This window comes from Enhydra lutris, unplaced genomic scaffold (genome assembly GCF_002288905.1).
Source record: "Enhydra lutris kenyoni isolate GAN:26980312 unplaced genomic scaffold, ASM228890v2 scaffoldscaffold13, whole genome shotgun sequence".
In the NCBI taxonomy this organism is placed as follows: Eukaryota; Metazoa; Chordata; class Mammalia; order Carnivora; family Mustelidae; genus Enhydra; species Enhydra lutris.
In genome coordinates this window covers 21,162,357-21,184,328 of record NW_019154097.1, presented here as the reverse complement: position 1 = coordinate 21,184,328, position 21,972 = coordinate 21,162,357, and the positions used below count along the sequence as shown (strand labels likewise).

Genomic DNA, 21,972 nt, shown 5'->3' with positions numbered 1-21,972 from the left:
AGAATGAGCTCCTATGAAGCTCAAAAAGACAGAGGGCCTGGCAACATTTTGCAAAGTGGTGATGCAAACGTGATTTCTATTTCCAAGCCACACCACACACCTCCCCATCCTTCACTTTCACTTCCAGAAGCAGCACACTCCCCAGACCGGCTTGGCTGGCAGGCCTCCAGGGCAGGGACAGCTATATTTTAATTCGCCCTGCCCACTGACTTGATGGATTCTTTTTCTCCTCCTCCAGGGACTTTCCTAACTTCCTTCTGTAAACGAAGGAAGGAGCACATGAGCACACTGTATATAAATACGCTTGGGAAAGCTTTCTTCTTCTTCTTCTTCTTTTTTTTTTCCTAAACCAAACTTGGTTTCTGTTGTAGGCGGTGCATTCCCTAGTGGGGTGGAGCCCAGTGTGTAGTGGAGGGGGAGGGGAGAGGCCAGGGGGAGGAGTAGGCAGTGATTAAGGCACCCACTGTGAGCGCTTGTCTTCTATTTAATGGAGGGTCTCTCTGCCCAGGGGGAGTCAGAGCCGTCTCTGGACCAGCAGAAGGATGGCAGAGAATCTGGGGCTGGGCTTCGGGGAAACGGCCAGTGTGGAAATGCTGCCCGAGGAAGGCAGCTGCACGCCCAAAGCCAGAGCCAGGCTGGCAGCCAGGAGCAGCGCACACTGGGCCCTCACCTGCTGCCTGGTGTCGCTCCCCATCCTGGCAGGACTTACCACCTACCTACTCGTGGGCCAGCTCCGGGCCCAAGGAGATGCCTGTGTGTTCCAGGTAAGCACTGACCCAGGGTTCCGTGGACCCACTACAGACACCTAGCAGGCACAACAGCTCTAGACAGACGCCCGTGACCCACCTCACTCCCTGCTTCCCCATGCAAAGGAAGCAGACTGTGAGGGCTGGAGAGGTCCCGTTTGGTGTTTATCCTCAGTAATTCCAGGGGATGAATTGTGCCCCCTTTATATTTATATGGGAACAATCTCCAATAATATATTTTTAGATAATTATAATCATCTTGAACTGATAATGTGGGAACATTCTTTTTCTTAAAAAAAAAATAATAAACCTCCTTAAATTGCATAACTAACATGTGTCATCAAAGAAAGTTAGAAAACACAGAAAAGGAAAAGAAGATAATTATTACCCACAACTGCAGAGAGGTGACCACGACTGACACTTTGGGGTATATGAGTCTATATTTTTTAATAAGATGAAATTATTTTGAAACTCCAAACATGTTATCATTTTATTTGTGGTTAGTAAATTCAAAGCAGCTTGATAATATAGATGGTTATGTTACAGTCCTATATATGTATGTGCTATAATTTATTTAATAAATACCCTTTCTTGGATTTAGAAATATTCTCTTTCAATGTTCAAGAAAGAACCTCTTGCCTGGTTATCTACCTTCAGATCTTGCTGGGGGCTCGGGGTAGAGGAGTTTAGTCAAAAATGAATATAAGGACAAGTCATAAGAGACTCTTAATCTCAGGAAACAAACTGAGGATTGCTGGAGGGGAGTAGGGTGGGAGGGATGATATGGCTGGGTGATGGACATTGGGGAGGGTATGTGCTATGGTGAGTGCTGTGAACTGTGTAAACCTGGAGATTCACAGACCTGTACCACTGAAACAAATAATACATTATATGTTAATTTAAAAATGAATATAATCTATAGGGAGAATAATGGTGCCAAGTGGGGGCTATAGGTATCAAGGGAAACTTACTCTGGACTAGGAACTTCAAAAATCTTAAAAACTGAAGACAGTGCCATTCAAATAACACACACACACACACACACACACACACACACCTGCATGGTCTGTGATAACAGATTTCATCAGAGTCCAAAGTATTAAATTCCAGAGGAGAAAACAGACTTTCCAATTGGTTTACCAGGAAACCTGTCTTCTAAGCAATGCTGGCTGACTTCAGAGCAGAAACACCAGGAGAAAGCAAGCAAGCCGCAAGCCGTGGCTGATGTGTAACTCTCCACACCCCCTCAGGGTCAGCAAACAGATCTTGATTCTGGCGGCAGTGTCCACGGCCACATGCCATCATTCAGAAAACATAGAAATAGTCAGACAGCCCAGAAATGCCATTCATGTTAGAGAAGAAATTCAAGGCATGGCAAGTCAGGCTGTGACCTCTAGGCCACCATGGAGCTGATTTCTACCAAGTCAAACCACAGCGTCTAGTTGGTGTTCTGGGACTCTGCGTTTTAGCCAGAAAGAGACCGTTGTTCTTGAACGAGGCATTGAGTGGTCTCCACCAACCTGAACTTCCCTGGGTTCTAGAGGGTAACAGTGCCTCTGCCTAAAATGTGGGGTTGAGATCCCCCATTTTGGCCGAAGCCATAAAAAAAAACTCCTTTCTTGATCTAGAAGACCATCAGGCTCTGGAAGCACCTGGAAACCAGTCACCACCACTTGGTAGGGGGATGCCATGGTCCAAAGGAGCCAGTGATTTGCCCTGTCAGAAAGAGAGTTGGAGACAAAGGCTGTCACCAGACAGGAAGCCCCCACAAGGAAAGGCATAAGTGCTTGTTCTCTCGTAGCTACTCAAGAAATGAAAAGGCTAATAGTGCATTCTGTGACCCCTCAATTGATCTCTCTGGAGAGCGGAAACACAGAGGTTAGTGGGGTGGCTCGCCAGACTGTAGAAATTCTCAGTCATCAGAAAAGGAGAAAGGGAAATAGGGGTGAGGCAGGGTCTCGTGGAGCAATCAAGAGTCCTGAAAAGAAACACCTGCCCAATCAAACAAGAGCGTTTAAACAAGAATGTGTAAAGAGTTTGAAAAAAGTTAAAGAAGAGTCTGCTTGCTGAGATGTAGGCAGATAAAAGGGAAACCGAAGAGCTGGAAGCATCCTGGCGTTAGCAATGGTGGGAAGCCAGTCATCGCCTCTTAGCCTGAAGGGCCAGATGGAGGGAGCAGTTTTAGGGGAACCCAAGGAGAAGGAAAACATAGGAGAGGGCTAGCCTGCCTGCCAAACAGCAGGGAGGAAGCAGGAAGAAGGATGGGAGAACTGGCCATGCTCTGTTCCCTGCCTCTCATCCCACTGGCCACACTGGAAGTCAAACTCAAAAACCAGGAGGCAAGCTGTGCCCAGAAATCAGACTCAGGGGACATAGGGCAGGGCCGAGAAGGGCGAAGAAAGGTTCCCGTGGGCAAATGGAGAATAACCAGCTCAGAAAAGATGGAAGATAGGATTCAGGAGGGGAAGCTAAGTCACCAAGGACAGCGTGAGTGGGCGTAACTAAGGTATCATGGCTCGTAGACATTGAGTTCAAATCCCAGCTCAGCCACCTCGGGCTGGGTAAAAATAGCCATGTGGTTTCATTTCTTTGGACCTGTTTCCTTTTCTGCTGAAAGAGGATGCTAACGTTAACTCCCTGGCAGCGCTAAGACAAGTGCAGGAGCAGCTTGTCAGACAGGAACGTGGGGAGAGTTACACAGCCGGCTCCTGGGGCATACTCTTCATGGTTACACCGGACGTCAGGCAACTACTACCAAAAAGCAACAGTGACTGGTGTGGGAATGTTCCAGGTTTTTATCAGCACCAACCAAAACAGTTAAAAGAACTGTCCAAAATATATCAGTTTTAACCTGTACCCTTCCTCCAGGGGTTGTGTAAGGAAATACTCGATGCGACAAAATCCTTACCCAGGTAAGCTTGCAGAGCAGAAATCAAAATCAGATTTGAAAAGGTTTGGGATAACTACCTTTACGGGAAGTGTCCATAAATACGGCATCAATTAAATACAGCCAATTAAATATCTCCATGCAGTGAAAAACCTATGGCCGATATTGTTTCTAAAAAAAATGATGTATCTCTGTAGGTAAGGATGGAGAATTTCTCAAAGATATGTTATTAAGTGGGGAAGGGAAAGGTACATAACAGTATATAGAATTGGAGACATTCCTTTTATATATATGTGTATATATATATATATATATATATATATATATATATATACTTATAAATATTCACATTTATGAATATGTTTTTAAATGCATAGACTATCTCAGGAAAAGACAAGAGATTGGTTGCTTTGCCAGCATCTAGTTTGGGGGCCTGGGTGACAGATGAAAGAGAGAGACATTTTTAAACTTAGCCTCCTTCGTACAAAATGTGTATGTTACATCTACAAAAAAAACAGAGAGAGAGAAAGAGATAGTAAAATGTTTTAGGATCATTGGACTCCTGGAGAATGTCGGGTAAAGTCACGTGTTGGAAAAATCAGTTTGAAACCTGGCCTAGCCACTTCTTAGTCATGTTACGTAACCTCCCTGCACCTCAGGTTCCTTATGTATGAAAAGGAATACTTAGAAATAAAGTATTTAAAGTGTCTGGCAGAAGGTAGGAAATTAGTAAATGGTAGCAATTATCATTATTATGATTGAGGAACTTCCCTGCTCGTGGACATGACATCGTATTCCATAATTTCTCCACCTGCTCTGGAATCTGCCATCACCGGGCCAGCGAGCAGGTTTGAGCACTGGAGGGCCTTTCTTGGTCTCTGATATTTGCAAACTATCTCCCTCCCTCCTTCTCCACCTTGGTTTTGCATCAACAACCTACACTCCAATCCATTCTTTACCCAGCTGCGCTGGACCATGGCCTGGGCCTTCTTTGGGCCCTTAGTGGCTTCCCTTGCTCTCAGGCTGGGTGTGTGGGCCCCATGCTGGCTTACAGGTGCCTGGAGACCAGGCTGCATCTTCCCCAGGCACTGCCCTGGCTCACACAGGGTCTGTAGTCCAGGCATGACATAATGCACAGAGCAGGCCCCCAGTACTGTGCAGCACATTGGTGGGGGTGTCATGATACACAACTTCCTTGGACTGTACCCCCGTCTCTGTCCTTCCCTTCCAGTGCTGCTTCTGGAATCCCCACACGCTCACCCCAGATTCTCCTTGCTTCCCTGCGATCTCCCTTCCACCTCTTCCTGAAAATCCCTGCAAGGCTCCTAGTCCTTGATCCCTGCTCGCCTCTCCCCTGCACACCTGCCCCTGAGACCCCTACCCCCACCCCAGTCTCCATCCAGAACAACAGGACCCCATAGGGATGCCAGCTGAGGCTACAGAGGGATGAAGGCTGACCTTATAATAATAACCTATTAGACACCAGACACCTGTCTAAGCATCTTCATACCTAAGGTTTTTGGAAGACTAAATGAGATCGTGCCCATAAGCCCTTAGCCTGGTATCTGGCATATATGCCTGTGTGAAACATTTGCTGTTATCACAGGGTTAGTCCTTGAAATCACACAATGAGGGAAGTGCCACTATTAACTCCATTTTAGAGGTAATGAGCTGCAGCTTTGAAAGCCCAAGCCATGGGCCTAAAGTCACACTGAGTGTGACATTGGGATTCAAATATTCCTCCAAAGCCCACTGTGCTGGTCTGCCTGTGGTGTCAACCCAGCAAATCCTTCACTTCTTGGGGTGGTCAGGATCATCTAAGAAGGATTTCCTAAAAAGTGCCTGTCACATAGTAAGTGCTCAAGAAATGCGAGTCTCTTTCCTCCCCTGGGGTCACCTTGCTGTCCCTGGCACACAGAAGGCACTCACTAAGTGTTATTTGGGTGGCAAAAGAGAGAGAGGAAGGGATACACAAGGTACCTGACCTCCTTAAGCCATCTGCTCCCCATTGGTCGAAGGGAGAGGTGAACCCACTTTCTTCATAGCCCCATCCTAAGCATTCTGCAAGACGATGTCAGCAAGCTCTTGCCATGAAGTAGATGTTCAACAGACAAGATTTCCCTGCTTACTCCATCTTGGGTGTGAGCCTTTTTGTCTCACTCAGGCTACTTCCTCTTTGGAAATGGGGACAGTTCTGACAATCCCTTTCCAGGATTGTCTAGAGAAAACAAACAGATGGCTGAGATAAAAGTGCTTTGGAAATTGCAACACACGGAGCCCCCTCGGTGGCTTTGCCCTGGCTCTAGCCTCTACAGGTCCTGACACACCAGGCAGAGGAGCCCGCTCGCTCTGAAGGTCAGGCTGGAGGTAAAGGGCAGGAAGACCAGAACTGGTGAAGGGGTGTGAGGGCAGGGTGAGCCCACCATGGGCATGAATCCCAACATCTGTTACATCTCTGATCTGATGACTCTGGGATCCATTCATTCACCTGTTAAAATAAACACACACATGGGACTCCCAGGTGACTCAGGCAGTTAAGCATCTAACTCTTGATTTCAACTCAGGTCATGATCTTGGGGCCGTGAGATCAAGCCCTGCCTCAGGCTCCATGCTCAATGCGGAACCTGCTTAAGATTCTCTCTCTCCCCCTCTCCCTCTGCCCCTCTTCTCCTCTCTTCCTCTCTAAGAAACATATAAATAAATAAACACACACGTTACTCCATGCCCAGCACTGGGGGCTCCTAGGTCCTCACCAGACAGACCACATGCTGTCCACCTGTAAGAGGTCATCTCCCAGCCTAGTCTCCTTAATGAGGCCCAGCCACTGACCGCATTAACAAGGGTGGGATTTGAAATGGATGGAGGGCACATTCCATTCCCTCAAGCCCTTTGCACTGGAAGGAGCAGAAGTCCAGAAGCCAGCCATAGATGGAGGAAGCCTCTTCTGTTGGGAGAAGGACGAGGCCATCCAGAGCTCCTAAAGGATCCAAACCTGCTGCCGGTCATAGAGAGACCCAAGGATGGCTTCTGTATACCACCGAAGTGGTGAAACCAAAGGGAACTTATGCAGAACCAACAACATGCAACACAATGTTGACTGAACCCAAAGAAAGATGGAAGGTGAATTGGATATCCACTGTCTGTGTGGGCTTCCTCAGGCATCAGGATGCTCCTGGGGGGCGAAGAATGATGCCTGCCTTCAGTGATGAGGAGACTGAGTCTCACCGAGGCTAGGTGACAAAGTCAGATTGCTAGGAAACCCTAATGCTGAGATTCCCACAATTGCTCACCTGCCAACACCACCCAGAGGGGTTCTTAGCTCCACACCCCTCTGAATGTTGGGTGTGAAGCCCTGTCCAGTGCACTGGGGAGGGTAATGAATCGAAAAGGCCTTGGAATAAAACATTTCCAGGTTGGATTTATCCTTGCACAAGGACAAACAGAGAAAAGTGAAAGGCAAAACCGAGGAGGCAATGAATGGTCTGTGTATTTCTCCTAGAAGTGCTGGGAGGGTGTTACGGGTCATAAAACATTGATGTTTTTGCAATTGCGGCATTTATGACACCAAGAAATGGATCTCTCTTCCTGTTTACGAATATACTAGATGGTGGGTATGGGGCATGGGTGAAAGGCCAAATGGGCTGTTAGTTAAAATACACTCAAAGGATTTGTTTCTGGGGAAATGTCAATAAGAGGATCTCAAAGATCATCTTGCTTCAGGCTCCATGGTCCATGGTGTGTACTCAGCTGAAGTTTATGGGGCTCCTGATAAAACACCTTGGTCTGAAGGTTCAGATCTGAGACCCTCCATTTACTCTTTGACCTTTGGCTTACAAAGCCTCTTAAAAGGTGATGCCCTCCTTTGAGAGTAATTGGAGTGGTAGACAGAAACCGCAGTATAAGACCTGGCATTCGGGGAGCATGAGACTGGATAGCAGTGTCCCTCCCTCCATCCTTTTCCTTCTCCAGTTGAATTATTAGAGTAATTCCAAAAATGTGTCAGGGATTGCCAATCAGCATACCCCCCCCCCAAAAAAAGTGAGAAGAAAAAAAAAGAAAGAAACTCAAACAAGAGTGAAAAATCCCCTGACCTATAGAAACTAAGGGGTAGAAAGCACCGGCTTGCTCCGCTTGGGCTCGTCAATGCTGGCAGCCACAGGCACCCCACTGTTCTACTAATATGAATCCCCACGGGCAAACACGTTTGCCTTTTCTGACTCTGACTCCTGGCCAAAGCTCGCAACCTTCCAGAAACATCTCTGGAGCCATGACCAACCAAAGCCTGATGAAAAACTTGGAGGCACCAGTAACTAAAAGATTATGGCCATATTAAGTTTTAATTTTTTTAAATTTAAACAAGAACTCAACACTTGGCATGTGTTCTAATATAAAAAGGTCTCTCTTTTTTTTTTTTCTTATTTTTTTTCGATTGCCAAACTCAGGCAAAAGTCACTGAGGTCAAACCCACTTCCATCTTCTGGCTCTCTCTTCTACCTGTCTTTCTGCACCTGAACATCAGCATATTCTGCTGGTAGGATAATCCAGCAGAAGTGCCAGGCACTGTCTGAGGCACCAGAAATCTGTTGGTAAGCAAGAGACAGACCAGGTCATTGCCCACAGGCAGCTTGGATTGTACTAGAAAGTGAAAAGCTTTGTTGCCAACGAGAGAGGGCATTGACTCAGCTCAAATGTATAAGCCTTCCCCTAAATAAGCTACTATTTCTTCGTCTCAGATCTCCTCTTCATTCATTCTTGCTTCCCATCACAAAAATCTTCCTCCCATGAGAGGTATTATTAAGAGAAGCAGCAGGGGGGGCACCTGGGTGGCTCAGTGGGTTAAAGCCTCTGCCTTTCAGCTCAGGTCATGGTCCTAGTGTCCTGGGATCGAGCCCCACATCGGTCTCTGTGCTCTGCAGGGAGCCTGCTTCCACCTCTCTCTCTATCTGTCTGCTTCTCTGCCTACTTGTGATCTCTGTCTGTCAAATAAATAAATAAAATCTTTAAAAAAAAAAAAAGAGAGAAGCAGCAGGGGAAGGCTGTCGATATTCTTGGAAAGAGTCCCAGCTGCTGTTCTTGGGGACTCTTGGACTGTTGAGGTTTTCAGTACCTGCTGATTGGGACTATCACAGGCTCCAGAGGAAAAGCAGACTCTAGGCCCCCAAAATGTGTACACGTCCAACCACACATGAAGATAACTGTGTGCCCAAATTACAGAAATCCAGCAAAGAGGGAAATGTGTTCACATCACAGATACATGCTAATGACAAGGAGACTCTGAGCCGAAGGGAATGCTCCCGTCTCTTAGCTGAGTGTCTGCTTAGACAAAAATAAGCAGATGTTCAAGAAGATTTCTCAACAGAGTACGAAAGGAAGCCGAAGGCCAGCTGGGATAGTACCATTTCAGACACAAGAGGATTCAACCATGCTCTCGCCAATTCTTCCCCTTCAGTTTTCAGCCTCGCCAAAGACCAGATTTTTTTTGTTTTGTTTTGTTTTGTTTTGTTTTGTTTTGTTTTGTTTTGTTTTATCAGCTCCGGTAACAGCAAATAAGGAAACAGGCTACAGAATAAGCTCATTTCTAGGCTGCTTCTGCACCCCACCCCACCCCCAAAGCCCATTGAAGTTATTGATGTGGGACAAGTAGTCACATCAAGTGGGTTTAGGTTTTCCGATGCAACTGTATTCACAACACTATGCTGAATGTATATATGGTTCACATGGCAGTGGAAATCCTTGTAGTTTCCCAGCTGCTTCCATGCTTTGTTGGGCCTTCATACTCTTGCACAAGTTATTAGCCTTGTCTGGAAGGGTCATTACATTTTATCACCTGGCTAATACCTGTGGGACCTGTAAGACTCACTTCAGAGGTAATTTCCCCTGATTCCCCCACTTCTGGGCCGGGTTCCTGTTTTCTGAGCTCTGTGTTTCCCCTACTGTCACGGTGCATGGAGCTGCTGGTACTCGTCCATCCACCTCACTGGAGGGGGAGCTGATCCGGAAGTGAGAGGACGCAGTGGCTTAGGGCCATGGAGTCTAGAGTGGACTGGCCTGGTTCAAATCCTACTTCTCCACTTTCCAGCTGTGGGACACTGGGCAAGTTACTTAACCTGACTGAGCCCCCTTTCCAATATAAGGGTATGAATAGCAGCTACCTTAAGAGTCCACAAAGCCGAAGGAGATGATGCGTGCGTCAAGCGTAGCAGAGCATGGCGCCCCTCCTGGTTCAACAGATAGTAGCTACACTTCTGCATCTTCCAAGTCCTTCAGATCATTCTGGGGTTGCCTCTCATGGCTGCAGCACAGAGTACCCAGAGAGGAAGAGATAGTGGGTAACAAGAATGGGGTGATCAGCTGGGACCTTGAATGCCAAAATAAGTATTTGGGCCTGTGTCTAGAAGGCCATGGTGAGCCATTGAAGGTTTATGGACAGAATTGTATCCCCATAGAGTGATGCTTTAGAAAAAGCACTCTGAGAGCAGGCGAAGAGATTTCAAGACAAAGAGAACCAGATGCTAAAGGACCAGTTAAGAGGCTGATGGGAAAAATCCAGGAGAACAGTGTGCTGAGGCCTATGAGAGCGGGAGAGGGGGAGGGAGGCACGAATGAGAAAAACTGTAAAATAGAAATGACAGTTTGGGTTTGTGGGAGAAGAAAGCAGCAAGTTTCAAGCCTGGAAACTGAAGGCAAGCAGTTGCCCAGCCATTCACAGAATTAGGATGTAGACGATGGAAAGACAATGGGGTTTGTTGTTCAAAGACAAGACCTCTGCCCTCAAGAAGCCTTTCAGTGGAGGTTAGGTAGCATGGTTTGGGACTACAAAGAGCCTGGCGGTCTGGGCTTTAATGAGATCACTACAACCGCAGACCTGCTCATGGTCCTGCTGAGCAATGACACAGCTACACCCACATGACCACACGGACATGTGTAGAGAAGGCCACGCACACAACACCACCCCAGAAGACACATGTAGACATACAAAACACATCGGCTTCTCCCTCCCCCACTGCTGGAGCTGTCTGCTGTCACACCCACATGGACACACAACTCCTTATTCACAAGTATGATCTCACACACACACACACAGGCTCTAAGATATAGAAATGCTCACACGAGGATCCCTGTCCGTGGGAACTATGTAGTTACAAGGACCCAATCAGAACCTTCTGAGTTGAATCAATATCATATCAGAGAAGGTTTTCTTGGAAACGGTAAAATGTAAGGTGGTGATTTTATCCCTAAGCCAAGAACTTAGCTTTGCTTAGCTTTTCTCCTGAGCTTTTGTGTTCAAACACAGTGATTCCTTCATTTCCTATGTGTTCTTTGCCCTGACTCGTACATCTGATTGGATCCTTATCTCAAACCCAGGGGTTATCTGAGGCTAGGGATGTTATTTTTCCCATTTTTCAAATGAGGGCACCAGAGCTCAGAGAGGAAACGTGTCTTGCTCAAGATCATATTGTTGATAAATGGTGATGGCAGGACTCAAATTCCGGTCTGTCTCCAAAGCAATTACTCTTCCACTCCTGTGTGGTATCTGAAATGGTTCACAAGCTAAGATTGCAAAAATGGACATGTCTCCATGTAATGCACAGAGACAAGGGGCTGGTGGGAAGGAGAACAAAGCCCTTATTTCTTTTTCTGTATCATTTTTTAAAAAATAGTTCTAATTTTAAATCATGGTGGAAAAAAAAAATAAAGCAAGTGCCGTCATTTGTTCGAATAATAGAAGCAGTGACAGATGTCAGAGCCTCCTAGAAGAGAACAGAGAAGGCTCTCAGGACAGAAATTCACAGTTGAGCTTCCAAGACAAGTGTAGGAGAGAGAAGGTCATTGGGGTGCTGAAGGAGGAAAGTGGAGTGCTTGGGTGCAAGATTCCCCTCCAATGAGTATTCTTATTGCCATGTCTGTCATCTCAGAGTGCCCAGGTTGGGTAGCAGCAGCATCTTAATCATGCCCTTGTTATGGGCAGCTGTGGGGTTGAATGACAAAAGGACCACAGGTAGGCTGAATCATATCTTTCTTTTCCAACAGACTTCAAAAGGACTAGAGTTTGGATCTTCACATCAGCGAGCTTGTAAGTGTGTTCATATTTGTTGCCTTTTCTTGTGGGGAACAGAACATTTAGTAGTTTGGGTATGTGGGAGGTTCAGAGGGATGAAAATCCAGAAGATAAGTAAGTTTGCTTCCCAGTCACTGAAAAGACAAAATGGCACTGTAGCCAAGTGCTTTGTCTATGGAGGTGATGGCCTTTGGGCAAATAATGTCACCTGTCTCTATCTCAGGTTATCCACCTATAAATTGATTATATTGGTACCTACCTTCTCAGGATTGAATCAGTTAATTCCTGTAAAAGTATTAGAACAATGCCTAATCCTACCTGCTCCCTACCCATTTCTTAAATCATCCAGATGCTTCAGTGGATATGGCTAAAGGGACCCTGAATAAGGCCAAAGGCCAGTTTGCCCCCTCCCCTGAAGCAGCAGCAGGGAGGAAAGGGCAATGTGAGTTCATTGAGCATAGACCATGGGATGAGAGCACTCTCCATTCATGATAGCAATGGCTGTGCCCATCTTTGAGATGAGAAAACAGAGTCTTGGGCAGGTTGGAAACTTGCCCTAAGTTATGGGCCAAGATTCATTTGTGTCCAAGACTCTTCCTCCTGAGGCTTCTCTGTCCAAAAAAAAAAAAAAAAAAATGACAACAATCCACAATGGACCAAGCTGAAGGAGAAGAATGTTTCTCTCCAGTTGCAGGCACCACACAACTCCAAAAATACCATCTTTGCTCCAGCCACCCTGACTCACACAAAGCCTGTCTCTCCTTCCCTTACAGATGCATCTACCAGAGCTGGTGGAGATAAGCCAAGGGCACATCTGACAGGTATTTCTCCCTGGTGTGTTTTCCAGGAGATCATGTATGGGCCATGGGCCCAAGATTTCTTTCAACGGGTTTGCCAAAACTCATTCTAGTAGCTTCAAACTGGAAACTACACACCTTGGTAACAGATTTCTTCTCTCAGTTGAGGGTTTTTGTATGTCTTCCTCCCTTAAGGGGTCCAATGGCCCATGCCTCTTGGGCATTCTCTTTCAGATTCTCTCAGTCCTCTCCCTTTCTCTCTTGTCTCTCTCTCTTTCACACACACGCCCTCAGTCATTCAGAAACGGCTTCCCTCAGACGTGGTGATTTGCATAATTCCGAATCTGGTCAAAGATGAAAGACCCCTTGAGTTGTTAAATGTATTGAGTCCCTCTGTACCCCATTCAAGATGAAGTGATTAGATATTTGCATTCAGAGAGACATTTGCGAAGAATTTTTGTTGATGTGAGAGATTAAAAGCAGCCTCAGAATATCACCAGCTGGCCAGTTTCTCAAGCCTAGTGTGGACATTTCTGACATCTGATTCCTGAAATTGCATATACAGCTAAGACTCCAGAGAAAAGAGCGAGACTGTGCACATATATGTGTTAAATACCCGTTAAAAAACCATGGAGTTAAAAGCGAGCATACTCTCCTGACCTATAGGAAAATTTGTGGCCCACAGGGGAATATCCTTGAGACCCTAGGCATGTGACTTACATATGACCAAGAGGAAAATGTTTGTGGTGAGTACTGAGTGAGAACTAGGACCAGACAGACACCAAGTCACCAGTCACTTATCACTTGCCTTTAAGAATGGGAAAGATTGAACAAGCCGGGCAGAAAAATCCTAATAACAGAGTGTGAGGTATCACCCCTCTTCTTAAAAAAAATTAAAAATTAAAAAAAAAAGAGGAAAGATATGGCATATGAAAAACAAATCCTGACTTAGTAAGGAGAGAGTTTTTGCAACTGGATCATTGCACAGTGGGAGAAAGGAGAAGGATAATCAGCAGTAATAGGGAGAACGCGCTGGCCAGGTCGTCTGCGAGTGTCTAAAGGTCAAGCTAAAAGGGGTTTTCTTTTACAGAAAAGAGTGAACAAAGCTAGAAAGAACAAGGAAAGAAGTGGGATCATCAGAAAATGCTTTACCCAAAGGCCAGCCTACTCTCAGGAGAGGGTAGGCCAACCCTCGGGGGGCCTGGAGGCAGGAGAGAAGCTGAACCAAAGTTTGGTTGACAAGCATTATGTTCCTGTGGATCATTGAGGACAGTACAGTTCAGCTAATCATTTACGAGGCAGAGAATGGCGATTTGGAGATTCTGGTGTCTGGTCTTGCCAGAGGTAGCCGGGGAGAGGGAAGGGGATCCATCAGTTTCATTTAAGTCATTTGGAGAAGAGGTTTATCACAGTGGGCTGTTTTCCGAAACACCAAAGAGTAAGATTTCTTAACCTCCAGTATTTCCCAGGATCCCAGAGCTCAGGTAAAATTATAAATTATCAGCAAAGAAAACTCGGGCTCAGAGAAGCAAAGTCATTTGTCCCTAAGATGCTACTCTCTGAACAAAATTACGTGTCTGCTTACATCTCTTCCACTCATTGATCCTCAAGAAGCTCGTTAGCTGTTGGTTTCATTCAATCACTTTACTCTGAACACAATACGAGACTCTTTTTGGCAAAGTCCACAGGTTCTGACACGAGCAAATTTAACCTTTCTCTTGTCTTTGCAGTTGTCAGACAAAGTCCCACGCAGTCCTTGAAAAATCAGTTTCCGGCTCTGCACTGGGAACATGAACTCGGCTTGGCCTTTACCAAGAACCGGATGAACTATACAAATAAATTCCTGGTGATCCCAGAGTCGGGAGACTACTTTGTTTACTCCCAGGTCACGTTCCGGGGAACCACATCTGAGTGTGGCGAAATCCGCCAAGGGAGCCGACCGAACAAGCCAGACTCCATCATCGTAGTCATTACCAAGGTAACAGACAGCTACCCCGAGCCGACCCAGCTCCTAATGGGGACCAAGTCAGTGTGTGAAGTAGGCAGCAACTGGTTCCAACCCATCTACCTAGGGGCCATGTTCTCCTTGCAGAAAGGGGATAAGCTGATGGTGAACGTCAGTGACATCTCTTTGGTGGATTACACAAAAGAAGATAAAACTTTCTTTGGAGCCTTCTTGCTGTAGGGGTGAGGCGAGCATACTTGTGTGAAGGTCCTCTGCCTCCTAGTTCTTAATTCTCCTTCACTCTTATGCAATTATAACAAGGTTTTTCTTTTTGTTTTTGTTTTGAAGCATTCCACAGAAACAGTGGCTTAGCTATGAAATTTGAAGCCCGAAATTTCATACTGTATATGCCTTACTGATGAGAATCTTAACCAGAAAACAATAGAACAGAGCTGACATATGACTGTGGTTGCTTGGAAAAGGGTTGAATTTCTAAACACTGAGACATGACCACCAAATGAATGGAGGTCTACTCGGAACATTTCCACCCCATTCATACCACACACTGGTCACCAGTCGGCCCAGTTATTATGGGATTTGATCATGAAACATTTGCTTCAGTTCAGGAACCTTTGATGAACATCCAAAGCCCTAGAAAACTGTGTAAACCCTAGGGCCAAATCCTTCAACAGTTTCTCCAAACACATACTTTAAATCCTTGTCTTAAAAAAAAAAAAATGAGAAGAGAGCTGGTATTTCTCATGAACATTCAAAAGGAAGGAAGGAAGGAAGGAAAAAATTGATTTTCATGCCATCTATGGCAAATGAGAAAAGCAACCCCTCCTTTTATTATGTACACAGGCATGAAAATAAACAAGTGTGAGTTCCACGTGCATATCAAATATACAACAATAGCATTTACTCAACACAGCTTTCTTGAGCACTACCTTAACCCAGAAGATACTATGAGGAATAAGACAGACTATTCAAAACTTAAATGAATTCCACTCCGTGGTTCCTGATTAAATATCATTCAACATCCTCCAAGTCCTAAAACAATATCTCATCTGACACTAGTATGTAAGATTTCTGAAGCTCTCCGGACTGTGTAAGATATCCAGCTGATTAGGTCATTCAAGAAACTCTAGCCAACTAGACCGGCTCTTCAACAAACCAGATTGATGCCCAGAGACAGCAGACTCATTCTCTGGTAGGTGGGTGCGAGGGGACAGTCAATCACCAGATCTAGAGAAATTAACTTAGATCGGCTTCGAAGTGTGACTCACAATTTTATCAGGGTATTTTTCTCTTAAAATCTTCAAGGGATTTCAATATGGGCTGAGCTAATCAGCCCAGCCAAAGCTTCTCCCCTGGAGGAAAGGCAGGACATTAAGAAGGTCCCTCCTGCCTGTCAGTGACTTCGTACTCTCTGATCTGTATGATTTTCCTGCACTGATATGCCAAGGGTAGGAGGGGCATCTCTGCTCTTCACCTCAGTTGACTCGTCTATAAAGTAGGAATCCACCAATTTGTTCCCAGGATCAAATGAGCTCATGGGGGCGGAAACACGTCCACTCCAAGCATTCCGTGCAGTCAAAGAGCATGTCAGTATGACATGGGCCATGACCTCCAGCATGCTGGCCCCTATTGTCAACACTACCCATTGCAGGAGACCTTCACGAACGGGTCTAAAAACCAACTGGGCACCCAGATCACTCTAACGCTTGTTGCCAGGAGACTACAGAGGCATGAAGGTGTGTGATGGGGCTTCTGAGCAGGATGATTGGTGTTGCGGTACTTGATCGATATTTGTTGAGTTATATAAAATAAAAATTGATTTTTGGCTTCTCAGTGAGATTAGGGCTCTCGAGCCTTCTCAGCACAGTGAGCCCAGGGCTCTGCAGGAGCAGAGAGAAGGGTGTGGTGACCTCCACCTGATTCAGAAGAGTCTCCATAAAGGAAGTGAAGCCTGAACCCATCCTGAAAGAGGGTGGGCGGACAACAGATGGCCTCGGGGAAAGGGCATCTGAGACGGAGGAATTACCCTTTACTTAAAGCAGAAAGGAAGGGTTTCTCAGTAACTATAAAACCAGCTTGATAAGACAATGCTCCTTCGACCTACTCCTAGAACAATGTTTGCTGGCAGATCGGGATAATTTTTATCAACGACTCCAGGGTGCCTCCAGGATCACAACTCCCATCCCGTGGAGAACATAAAATGGTCTGGCTGTGTTTGCCTGCGTCCCAAATGTGGGGTGCAGGACAGGATGTGCATGGAAGAGTCCAGAGTGACCCCGCTCACCTTCTTCTCCACTACAAGGAACTCTGGTAACCAAGGGTCTTCAGACCCACCCACTGCACCTATGGAGATCTGGCGGATTTGGAAGTTCATCCAAGAAACAGAAGTTTCCTGCTATCCTAAAAGACTCGACCACTTGCGGAAACTCTGTCACTTCTTTATTTTGGTCCCGTCATAAGCTGGTTTATTGAAAGGTGTGTTGTGCTGAAGTGATCCCAGCTAAATTTGTTAAATCCTTATATCTTGTACCATTCAGAAAGGGCCAGCCAAGCATTTCCAGTAGGACTCGAGTCAAAACTTCTGTTTGCTAGGCATTCTCTCTGTGGCCAAAGTTAGTGCAGTAGTTTTTAAAAATGAGGCGAGAGAATGCTTGAGAACATGCTGGTCTCCTAAGAGGAGTAAATGAGATGCAGTCAAAGACAAGGCAAGGGAAGAAGGAGCAGCCTATGTGCTTCAGAACATAGTTAATTTGGGGGGAAAATGCTCTACTGGTCCAGTGTGTCTCAAAAGGCTGAATTCCAATCAATTCCACATTTACTGAATGCCTACTCGCTCTGGGGACACAGAGAGAAATTATTTTAGTCTCAGACGGGTTCATTCTAACTGCTCAGCCCCTCCATGGTCTGCAGACCCTTTCATTTATATGGGTAGTATTAGCTAAATAATTAGCCAACTTTAGGCATGTGGGTATTTTCTCATTCAGAAAATGAGTGCCATCTGATAAAGGGTGATCATTAACAAAATGATTTGTGTCAATGCTAAGTGGTTTTTCAAATAGCTGCTCATAGAGTTTTCCATTAATAAAAGGGGATACGATAAAGAGAGTGTTTCCTAGAGTAGAATCCATCATTTAAGCCATATGTGCAGATAGGTTATCATCTCCTGGACTTGAGTCTGGCCCTCGACACCCTTGAAAATATGAGAACCTGCGGATGAGCCAAGAAAAGATGAGAATCTGAGAAATGTTTTGAAAAGCCCATGTGCCTTCAGAAAATGCAGGAACCGTGATCAAAATGCAGGGGGTACTCGCATTTTGACCCTAGCCCAGTTTAGATCTATTTGGCAGAACTTCATGGCTTGCTTTGGCTACGAAAAGTCCTAAATGTTTTGACTTGGGTACAGTAGGACTTTCACATCCTGAAAATGTCTGGTTCTGTTCAACAACAGGGCAGACCGGGTCCCTTGGCTCCAGTTCAGCCTAAGCTACGTCACCCCAGAGGAAGTTCCACCTCCGCGCTCGTCAGTAACCCCTCTGGATTATAAAAGTTTGGCTAGCTTACTGTGCACGAGGCACGGTCCTTGCCAACATTCTCTTGCAAGGTATTTTCCCCAGTCCTTCCCCAGTCAGGTTCCCATGATTGCGACACTGGGGCTTAATTCTTCAGGAGAGGATTGTGCATTGTACTCTGCACCTTTGCAAAACACAGGCAGCAGTTTCTTGTCTCAAGCTGTCTTGCTGTCCTAGGGCTCAGAGTCCTGAAAGTGTTTTGCCATGTGCAGCGGAAATTTTTTTTCTGTGTGCACCCCTCTCCTGGATACTCAATGTGATTGCATCATCGTGGCAGTTGGGCCTGAAGAGAAGTCAGTGGACGGCTAACCCCTGAATCCTTCTGCTCTGAGGGTGAAGGAGAGGGTGATCAGAGCCGTCACACCTGTGCCCTGCCCCGCACTGACCACCATATTCAGAGCTTCCCAAGCTCTGAGACAAATTTGGCCCCCATCCCTTCCATCACCCCATTTTGAGAAGAGAACGCCAGCCCAGGTGGAAGTTAGTTGTTCCAGGCCACATAGTGAGTTCATGGCAGATCTGGGGCTAAGATACCGTCTTCAAGAATCATAATCCTGGGCTCATCCAGTTATCCTCTGCTCTTAGCAAATAGTGTTTATTTTAATAACTAGAGGAGAAAAAAAATAACTGGAGGAGAGATTGGAGGAAGATGTGAGAAGTATTATCAAATACCTATGGGGGATATGGAAAGGGGGAGGGGACTGCTTCCATGTCCCTTAGAGAAAGCACTGGGGCTAAGGAGTGGCAGTTTACAAGGTCATCATTTCTGGCCCGATACCCAGAGAAGCTTTTTACCCCCAAAATAGAATGTCCCCAAATCGTGATTTCTCAGTCCCTGGATATATTCAAGCAAAGAGCTTATCTCAAAGGTTCTGGAGAAACCATTCCTTCATTGAGGTGGCAGGAAGAGATAGCACAAAAGGAGTTCTGAGGTCTTTTCCAAATCTATGATTATGTGGCCTTTTGTATTTTCTTTTTTTACAATGAGCATTTTTAAATTGACTTCTGTGTGTTCTATTGGATCATGAAAGCTGGCCTTGTCAAAAATCCGGCGGCTCTCAGCCTGCAAGTGGCTGCCATTTCCTACTTGTTCCAAGAGTATCCAACACAGAATGACTGATCTTGACCAATAGAGAATGTCATGGAAATCTACAACCAATATGATATGCAGAGTTTATCTACTCCAAGTTACATCATTTTAATGATGAAGAAACCCGGGCTTGGGAAGATGAGATAAACAGTCCAATGTCAGCCAGTAGTTAGTAGCAGTGCTGAGACTAGAACTCATAGCTCCCAACACCCAGCCCAGCAGTCTTTTCATTTCATCCATGAATCCATTTTGTTTTGTGTTTTGAACATTTGTCACATGACAACACTTATCTAGATCCTGGGGAGCAAGACAAGAAGGAACATGACAGGCAAGACCCACTCTCCTATTGTGAACATTCAGGAGGAGGGAGAAACACGATGTTGAACAAATAAGGTAGCTGAACTTACTCAGATGACTTTGTTCATAAAGTCGGTAAAATATGTAACTGCCCCCGCTTTTGTTCCAGGGGTATACAGATTGAACAAATGTAGGTATTTATGTGGTTTTACTGATAAACCCCAAGCGCTTTCATTGATTCTATGTTTTATGTTAAAACGTCACGATCCCAAGGTAAAGTGCATATTGTATGAGTTGGATACTGGTAACTGGTAATCATCTTATGTCTTCGGGCACTACTGTGTGAATTCTAATCACTGTGAAAGAAATGTATGTGTTAATGTATTTAACAGATATAACTTAATAAATCGGCACAGAAAGCTGCAGAAACTTAATAATTAAGTCGATTCTTTTGTGAATCTGTTCATTTCATTTTCTTTCCAGATGAAGATCTAAGGATAAGATCTTGGGATTTTTTTTTTAATGCACCTAATTCTCCATGTACTTGAATGCAAAATGGCAACTGATTTTTCACAAGTTATAATAAATCTTACAAAAATTGTGAAGTCCCACAAATTGTGCCACTCTGGTCAAACGGCGGGGGGGGGCGGCGGGGAGACAAGGAGGGAACCCACTGAGCTTCTGTGAATTAGAAGAGTCTGTGGGTAAGTGACATATCCAACAACCCTAACAGAAAGAGAAGCCAGAGGGTGTTGTGTTAGTGCTCACGGAGCTTGAATTTGAACCCAGGACTCTGACACAATACCCCAGCGCCTCTTACAAAAACAGCAATCGGCAAGAATCCCAAAAGGGTTTGACTCAGCTATCTCTTTCCCTTTTCCAGAGCAGTCACTGGAGTCCTCATGAACACCCAGACAATATTATGCTGGGACCATATTAAATTGTTATTTCTGGGGGCACCTGGGTGGCTCAGTCGTTAAGCGTCTGCCTTCAGCTCAGGTCATGATCCCAGGGTTCTGGGATCGAGCCCCGCATTGGGCTCCCGGCTTGGTGGGAAGCCTGCTTCTCCCTCTCTCACTCCCCCTGCTTGTGTTCCCTCTCTCGCTGTGTCTCTCTGTCAAATAAATACAATATTAAAAAAAATTGTTATTTCTGTGGGTCAAAAATGGTCACACAGAAATGTCATTGGTTTCCAGCTAATCTTGTGGATAAAGTCAGACATGGATTAAGGGTGAAGAATAAGGCTTTCCTCCAAAACTTCAGTCTCAAAAATTTCCCTCCCAGTGGAAAAACCTGTGAATGCAGGGGTACCCCACAGAAACCCCCTTCTCACATTCAGCTTGCACCCATTCCTGGAAGTAATGAGGGCAGAACGTGTTTTACTCTTACGGAGAGAAATGAATTATTTGCCCTCAACTTATTAAAAGCCTAATATCTACAAAAGTCTTGATGCCAATTCCCCGGTTGAGAAAAACCATTTGTCTAATCTAGCTCACCGAAGTCAACATTTTCAATCAGTTCTCAAAAGAACTCTCCATCTCTAGGAACTTGGGAGCACAAAGACAAAACTAACCAATGGTTAAGGTATTTTTACTACCATTCCTGTTTCCATTGCATAGTCACCTATGCACATATCATAATAACAATAATTAGTAATAATAATCAGTAATAATAATAATAGTAATGCCCAAAGGTGGAAATGGAGGAAATAGCAGATCCAGCGTCAACAGACCCGTGTTCCAGGCCCACGTCTGCCAGCTGGCACATTCTGAAGCCTTGGGCCAACCAACGACTTCATTTCTGCAGATCTCAGTTTCTTTCTCTGAGAATCCTGAGCAGAGGTGGATGAAGGAAGCTCAAATCCCTTCTCCAAGCAGTTTACAAGCAGGTCTCAAGAATTCTGTGCTTATAATGCCTGGCTTCCCAGTGAGCTTCCCTTTTTCAGGAGTTAAGAGGTTTTCTCCAAGAGAAAGCAAAATTCCCCTTGCACCTTAGGCTACAAAACTCTCCAACTCGCCTGCGGGGACTTTTCACCCCATCAGGGCAGGACATAGAAAGGTAATAACTGGAATCGGGATGTAAAGTCCGGGGTTGATGAATACAGTTCCATTTTGACAGCAATCTCCACTCCCCTCTGGCTTACAACCTGTGTCAGAGGCGCACTCACCATTCCATGTGACCCAGCCTTCAACACCAGCCTTGGGGTAGACATTCCCTCTGTTCTTCCCTATGTCAGACACTGAGCTCAACTTCTGATAGCTCATCTTACTTCAAACATGGGATGGGATCACGCTCTCGGCCCATTTTACAGCTGAGGGAAATGAGGCCCAAGAGATGAAATCCACTCATCCAAATTACTCAGCCAAGCCACAGTTTGAACCCAGGCAGAATAAAAGTGCCCAACACTCAGAGTTTATTGTTAGCAGTAAATAACAGTAGCTAATATGTACTGGACTCAGAGTGCTGAATGTTTCACCTGAGCTATCCCCTTTAATCCTCGGTCAGAGCCCGGTTCCCTAGCCTCAAGTCAATAAAACTCATCTTTGTGCCCAGAGACCGGCACT

At 45.5% G+C, this 21,972-nt stretch overlaps 1 protein-coding gene across 1 annotated transcript; it reads left to right on the top strand.

The window, feature by feature from the left end:
* The first annotated feature begins 527 nt into the window (after positions 1-527).
* LOC111146162 (TNF superfamily member 15) lies at positions 528-19,890 on the top strand. The gene is made up of 4 exons (XM_022501593.1): positions 528-764; positions 11,665-11,707; positions 12,466-12,513; positions 14,220-19,890. Exons 1-4 carry the CDS (start codon positions 543-545, stop codon positions 14,672-14,674), a joined length of 768 nt encoding a protein of 255 aa, XP_022357301.1. The 5' UTR covers positions 528-542; the 3' UTR covers positions 14,675-19,890.
* The last annotated feature ends 2,082 nt before the right edge of the window (positions 19,891-21,972 follow it).